Source organism: Callorhinus ursinus, unplaced genomic scaffold, assembly GCF_003265705.2.
Source record: "Callorhinus ursinus isolate GAN/ISIS: 27379988/994484 unplaced genomic scaffold, GSC_fseal_2.0 scaffold2414, whole genome shotgun sequence".
Classification (NCBI taxonomy): Eukaryota; Metazoa; Chordata; class Mammalia; order Carnivora; family Otariidae; genus Callorhinus; species Callorhinus ursinus.
The window spans coordinates 1-7732 of record NW_027399468.1 but is presented as its reverse complement, the minus strand read 5'-3'; the positions used below and the strand labels follow the sequence as shown (position 1 = coordinate 7732).

Sequence of the window (7732 nt, the reverse complement as noted above, 5' to 3'; positions counted from 1 at the left end):
GCTTTTGTCCAGTGTGAAGTCTCTGGTGATAACGGAGGGCAGAACTACTGGTAAAAGATTTCCCACATTCACGACACTCATAAGGACGTTCTCCAGTGTGAAGTCTCTGGTGAGAACGGAGGGTAGAACTAGCAGTGTAAGATTTCCCACATTCACAGCACTCATAAGGCCTTTGTCCAGTATGAAGTCTCCGGTGAGAAGACAGGGCAGAACTAAAAGTAAAAGATTTCCCACATTCACGGCACTCATAAGGCCTTTCCCCAGTATGAAGTCTCTGGTGAGAACGGAGGGCAGAACGAGCAGTGTAAGATTTCCCACATTCACAGCACTCAAAAGGCCGTTCTCCAGTGTGAACTCTCTGATGATGACGGAGGGCAGAACTAGCAGTAAAATTTTTCCCACATTCATTACACTCATAAGGCCTTTCACCTGAGTGAACCTTTATGTGTACACTGAGGCTTGTTTTTCGGATAAAGGATTTGCCACATTCACTGCACTCATAAGGTCTTTCTCCAGTGTGAACTCTCTGGTGATAACGTAAGATAAAACTACCAGCAAAAGATTTCCCACATTCACCGCACACATAAGGCCTTACTCCACTATGAATTGATTGGTGATAACGTAGGGCAGAACTACCAGCAAAAGATTTCTCACATTCATTGCATTTATAAGGCTTTTGACCAGTGTGAACTCTCTGGTGAGAACGGAGGGCAGAACTACTGGTAAAAGATTTTCCACAGTCACCGCACTCATACCGTCTTTCCCCTGCATGAGATCTCTGATGATAGGAGAGGGCAGACATAGAGGGAAAAGATTTTGCGCAGCCATGACACTTAAAAAACCCTTCTCCAGACTCAACCCTATGAGTAATCAACACTGAGCTACAGCTAAGAGCTTTTGCACATCCACTGCAAACGTAACTCTTCACTCCACTGTGCCATCCCTGGGGATGAATGAGGACAGATTTGTGGCCTAAGGATTTCCCACATTTGCTGCACGTGTACTGCCTGGATGCACTGTGAGTCTTTCCATGTTCCTTCAGCGTTGGCGTCTGCTTAAGCGATTTTCCACATTGACCAAACTCGTGTGTTCTTCCAGTATGGTATCTCTGGTGTATGGCAAATAAAGATTTGTACCTGAATGTTTTCCCACATTCACTACACACAAAGGACTGTCTTCCAAGGTGGACACCCTGCTCCCGATTATGTGTGTGTTTGGGACCAAAGGTGTTCTTGCATTCTCCCCAGGTGTCATGACTTTTTCTGCCTTGTAAAGTTGCCCTGCGCTGGGTGATCGTGTGTGGCTTCTCCCCAGTATCAGTGGCCTCTTGCTGCAGATGCCCCGAGCCAGACAGGAAGTCCTTCCGAACTTCTCCACAGGTAAGGGGCTTTCCTGAACCATGGAATCCCCAGCTCTTCACAACAGAGGCCCTGTCCACACGGCTTCTGGAGGGTTCTGCTGCCACGTGCTGCTCCTGCTGCTGCTGAAACTTTACACTGAAATAAAATCGTTTCCCACAGGCCCCACACCTCAACAGTTTCTGGCTGTTTTCTTTTCCCTGGTGCGCAGACAAGTGGAAAATGTCTCTCAGGACTGGACCACACATCTCACAGGGGTGGGTCTTCCGCGAAGACTGAGCTGCCTTGGGCGTCCTGGTCTGTGACACGCCTACAGAAGTGCTCTGGGCAAAGGGTGCCTCATCCTCTGCTCCACAGCAGCAACCTGAAGGCGAAGAAGCGCTGGTGAAATTTGTGTTGACTATAGCGAGGGGGTGAGCCCATCACATACACGCACCCGACTCATCTAGGCAGGACTGTATGGCACGCTTTTCCACACACACGAGATGAAATTCAACTGAAGGAGTGGCCAAAGTATTATGGAGAGCACACCAGAAGGACAAAAACACTAGGGTATGACACAAGGGAGAGAGCCAGGGTCTACAACTTGTTTTCTGCCTACACAAAGGTTTGTGTAGGACCGTTTCTGCTGCTGGTGTTTGGCTGAGTAGACGGCTGCAGCACAATCCAATCACACGAAACTGACTGCAGTCAAGGTCAGTTTAAGGACACGTGAATGTCTCATTTCAAAATGTTTGGGGGTGAACGGTGAGGTACACAGAAAGAGCAGTGACAGAAATGGGAGAGACGTGCACACCTGAGATGCAGGGATTATCCCTGTCCTGGAATTCACGGAATTACCAAAGGAGTAGAATGCATGTGACAAAAAAATGTCAACAGCGAGGAAGGAACGACAGAAACGGGGTGTGGCCATCGGCAATGGCACCAAACCCTGGCTGAACAAAGGTGCCCGGTGCGATCAAACACAGGCCGGATATCACACCGTTGCCAGCTACCATTCATGAGAAACGGGCTCCCTGTGACACCACCTGGTCTTGTCTGGAGCATGTCCATGCTTTGATACACAAGGCACTCCTCCCTGTAAGCCGTAGCTGAGCAACTACAGGATACAGGAAGATAGAAATGCTGTAGGAAAACAGGCCAAGTGGACCGCCAGCACTATCCTAGAGCTACTCAGGACACGATGGACACAGAAGAACGTCCTATGGAACTGTTATCAGCAGCAAGGGAGAATGAGAGATACCATCCTTCACCCCAAGAAACATCAACGCAACAGCTGTCCATGAGTGACATTAGCCTCCGAGGGCTCAACCGTCCAATTAAGATGGACTAGTCCACAGTGGAGCATAAAAGAGCACAAGCACACAGAAACGACAGCTGGAGACTGTTATTAGCAGAGACAGGTGGGGACGGGTGGGAAATAAGGCCTGGGGCTATCTCCATCTGCCACAGGGTGGGTGCGACTGCAGTCCCTGCTCAGCAGAGCCTCCAGCTTCCGGCTCCGCAGAGGACACTGGAACATTTGCCACCAAGTCAACCAAAGCCTAAAGCCAAAGCCATCTTCCGAAGATCAAACCTTTAAGCAGCACATTTCTGATTTCAAACTAGATCACAAAGCTAGACAATTCAAGACAATTGGGTACTGGCATAAAAACAGAACAACAGAATGGAAGGAAAAGCCCGTAAGGACAGCCACACATATACGGTCCAACTACTCTTTGACCGTTATGCCAAGAAACGACGCTGGGGAAGAAATAACCTCTTTCGTCCTACTGCTGCGAAACAGAGGAGTATCCAAATGATTAAATAAGACTGGATCCCCATCTTATAGCACTCCTTGAAACGCACGTGTAATTGATTAAAGACCAAAACTTATGACCTGAAACCCTAAAACTCCCAGCAAAAACAGAGGGAAGAGCCTCTTTAACCTTACTCCTGGCAATGGGTTTTTGAACAGGACACCCAAAGCATATATAATGAAAGCAAAAGCAAACAAGCAGGACTGTACCAAATGGAAAAGTTACAAAGAACATCTGGAGCAGGGCGGAGCAGGGCGGGGCAGGGCGGGGCGGGGCGGGGGGGGGGGGGGGGGGGGGGGCCCTGGCAGGCACAAGCAGGTAGAGCATGTGACACTTGATCACGGGAGCCGTGAGTTCCAGCCCCACATGGGGTGTACAGATTCCAAAAAAAATTTTTTTCTAACGTTTAAGCAAAATAGTAAGGTGACAGGGCGCCTGGGTGGCTCAGATGGTTGGGCGTCTGCCTTCGGCTCAGGTCATGATCCCAGGGTCCTGGATTGAGTCCCGCATCGGGCTCCCTGCTCCTTGGGAGCCTGTTTCTCCCTCTGCTTCTCTCTCTCTCTCTCTCTCTCTCTCCCTCTGTCTCTCATGAATAAATTAAAAAAAAAAATAGTAAGGTGACAAAGAACATTTTGGAAACACGGGACGCCTGGGTGGCTCAGCCGGTTAAGCGTCTGCCTTCGGCTCAGGTCATAATCCTAGGGTCCTGGGATCTAGCCCCACGTGGGGCTCCTTGCTCAGCGGGGATCCTGCTTCTCCCTCTGCCCGTCACTCCCCCTGCTTGTGCGTGCTCTAACAAACAAACAAATGTCTTAAAAAAAAAAAAAAAAGAACGTTCAGTAAACACGCACATGCATGAAAACTAAGACATAAAAAGGCAACACTGCCACTTTCCACAACATGGAGGAACTTGGAAAACATTATGCTAGGTGAAATCATCACACAGAAGAGACAAATACTGTATGGCATTATTTACATGGATATCCTTTTTTTTTATTTTAAAGACGTATTTATTTGTGAGGGAGAGACTGAGAGAGCGCCTGTGCCCACGAACAGGGGGGCAGATGGTGGTCAGGTATACACACTTCCATTTACAAGATGATTCAGTCCTGAGGAACTAATACAGCATGTTGACTACAGTTACTACTGCATTTGTAGAGCTCAAATTTGCTAAGAGAGTAGATATCAAGCTTTCTCACCACCACCACCACCAAAAGTAACTATGCCAAGTGATGGTTGTGTTGACTAACTTCATTTTGGTATTAATTTCATAATCTTTTTTTTTTACGATTTTTATTTATTTATTCATGAGAGACACACGGGGGGGGGCAGAGGGAGAAGCAGGCTCCTAAGGAGCAGGGAGCCCGATGCGGGATTCGATCCCAGGACTCCGGGATCATGACCTGAGCCGAAGGCAGACGCTCAACCATCTGAGCCACCCAGGCACCCTTAATTTCATAATGTTTAAGTACATGAAATCATTACATAATACTTTCAATTATATAATTCGATTTGTCAATCATACCTCACAAACCTGAAGGAGGGGGGAAGGTAGAAGAGAGATGTACACATTACAAACAGATCCATACAGGGGCACCTGGGTGGCTCAGTCGGTTAAGCGTCTGCCTCCGGCTCAGGTCATGATCCCAGAGGCCTGGGATCGAGTCCTGCATTGGGGGTCCTTGCTAAGAGGGGAGCCTGCTTCTCCCTCTGCCTGCTGCTGCTCTCTCTCTCTCTGACAAATAAATCAATAAAATCTTTAAAAACTAAAACCAAAAGATCCATACAGGACATTCTTGAGAACTAGCCCACGGTCCTTTAAGGTAGTGACCATACCAATGCCTCCAATTTCAGGCACAGAAAGGCACAAGGAAATGTCACCTAAGAGAAGGGGAAAAACCTAGGCCATCGAAAAGTCATGGATCTAGACACATGGACCCAGCCAGGGAGAGGGCAAGCAAGGTGCAATCCATCAGCCTCACTGCATGACCACTGACCTCCAATCTTACCCGATCAGGGCTCAGCACAGAGGGCACTGGGAGCTGCACGGCAGAGAAAAGGACACACAAACAACTCAGAGCTAGCAACAAAAGCAACTAACCAGAAAGCTGGGAAAGCAAGCAGTGCCCACAGTCCACATGAGAGGAGAAACCTACCCTGGAAAATGCAGAGGGGGGACGCAGAATAGAGTCTTGTCCAGGTCAAGGAGAAGGTGAGGGCCTTACCCAGTGAGGATATAAGTGTAAAGTTCTCCAGCATCACATGGTGGTAGAGCCGTCTCTGAGCCTCATCAAGAAGCCTCCACTCCTTCCAGGAGAAGTACACGGCAATGTCCTCAAAGGTCACACCACCCTTTCATGAAACAGACAGATGAAATCATGAACATCCTCTGAGAACCCACAATCCAACCCCCCAACATCCACCCCAGCTCCCCGCCTCAGAATAAACACCAGGTCCTGGGGCCTCTAATGCCACGCTCCTCTCACCTTCCCATCAATCACTGTGTTCAGTCCTCAGGAGCAACAGGCAGGGGGACACATGGATGCACTCTAAGCTCTGGGTCTGGCCTGCAAGGTCATCCCCCTGCCACGGTATTCCCATGGAGTCTCCCACGTTGTGCCCTCAAGACAGCCAATTATAGGCCCTGCCTTACCAGGAAGTCTTCAGTACCAGGGCGCTGAGGCCCTTAGCTCACACTTCCCCTCCACGTGTACAGGATTCTGTAGACTCTACCACTCTCACGTCTTCAGACCCCACAGATGAACTCCCACACCTTCCTGCCCCACAACAAAGGATCCTCCCTTGACTCACACTCGTACTTGTCACGTGACATCCACAGGATGTTTGACAAACTCAAACAGGTTCCAGTCCCACCCAGTACTCCCATGGATCCCAAAACAGGGAAAGCCTCAAATGCTGCTGAGAAGCCCTCCTCAGCTGCCTGTAACCCTCCCTTCAGTAACAGACACTCACAACCACGGTCAGCTTCGGATACTCACAGACCCTCTTCCACTTCTCTGCTGCCCACGCTGTCCCGCCACAATTGGGAACCAATCGTCCTCTACTGAACCTTTGTGAAAACCCCAGCCCTAAGGGTCTCCCTGCCAGGCACGGGGAGGGACCACAAATGACATTTGCCCCAGGCTTTTTCTAGCAGGAACACTCTGAAACACCCCAGACACCATAAAAGCTGACCACAAGATTCTGGTGAAGCCCTAGATCGGGGGACAGAGAGCAGCCCCCGCCTCACTGTCACCTTGTCTCAATCGGAGATGTCCTCAGCCATCTCTTCCAATCATCCCAAGGAACCTTGGCCATCATCTGCCAGATCTCTCTCTCTCCTTCACTCATGTTGACAATGCCCATCAACCACAACCACGTGCTGCGCCAGAGAACCACTCTTCAGCACCTCTTAGTAGGATGCTTGACCTACCGGCAGCGTTGCCACTACGCTCTGCATTCCCTTCCTAAATGTGAGCCAAATCTCCACCCGGCCCACACAGGAGCCATCACTTTTTCAACCCTCCATCCTGAAACCTTCCCCCAGTTTCCCAAACTTTGCTGTCCAGCTCCCTACTTGATTCCATGACTCACTCTTCTCTGACACATCTGAGACTGTAAACAATTCAGTACATCACAAAGGTTTTGGGTTATAATGCAAATTAACACAGAAGCTGAATTATTTATATATATATGTATGTCGATATTATTTATTTATTTGCAATTATCCTCAGACAGAACAAGTTTGGGATGTGCAATCTACTTGTTCCCTCATGTGGGGAGAGCCCAATCCTGCTTTCAAACCACCCCTTAGAGTGCACAAAATGTACAAGATTAAACTAAACCAAGATGGCGTTTACTAATGCATCAACCAGAGCAACATGTGGCACATAATTCCTGTGTGGTGACCTGGGAGCTAGAGTCATCAAAGCAGAGTGAGACCAATAACATCCCCATGGGATTTAGTCTTCCTGTGCAAGTCACCACCCAGAACTCAGATCACCCACTGTGGACCAACACTGGGTCACATCCATGCCCTAATTTAGAACAGAATGAGGAGTTCCAATTACCCATAATTTAGATGCGCAAACAAGAAAGCAGACAGGTCAGCATCATTAACCATGTTGGGGTGGTGACTTATGCACACTATGGGAACCGCCAGGTGGCAGAGGTGAAAGGACTTCTGCCACAGACACTGACAGGGACTTCCATCGTGCAATAACTGCATGCACATCAGAAAGCACAATGCAGGTTCTGAATTTTTCTGAAAATAGCTGGAACTTATGGGAAGTCACTCCACTGCAGACATTTGGGTGAACCACGTTCCAGTCAGGTAGGTGGCTGCCTCAGAGGTTGTCCTCCAGCCGAAACTATACTAAGCAAGGAAGTATCACCTTCTGTGCTATTTTAAATCCTTCCTGCAGTGTGAAGACTGGAATGGTATCTAAAACCACGATGACTGATAAAAGATTCCCCACATTCACAGCACTCTAAGGCCTTTCTCCAGTGTGAAGTCTCTGGTGACGATGGAGGGCAGAACTAGCAGTAAATGATTTCCCACATTCATTACACTCA

The 7732-nt window shown here is 48.7% G+C and overlaps 1 protein-coding gene across 1 annotated transcript; it reads right to left on the bottom strand.

Moving 5' to 3' along the window:
* Window positions 1–4: 4 nt before the first annotated feature.
* LOC112819099 (uncharacterized) lies at window positions 5–7726 on the bottom strand (the record flags this gene model as incomplete). Its single annotated transcript, XM_073890707.1, has 3 exons — window positions 5608–7726; window positions 5383–5509; window positions 5–1722 (listed from the first exon to the last, which is right to left on the bottom strand). Coding segments are annotated over exons 2-3 (1752 nt in total), but the record flags the coding sequence as incomplete, so codon positions are not given.
* Window positions 7727–7732: the final 6 nt, after the last annotated feature.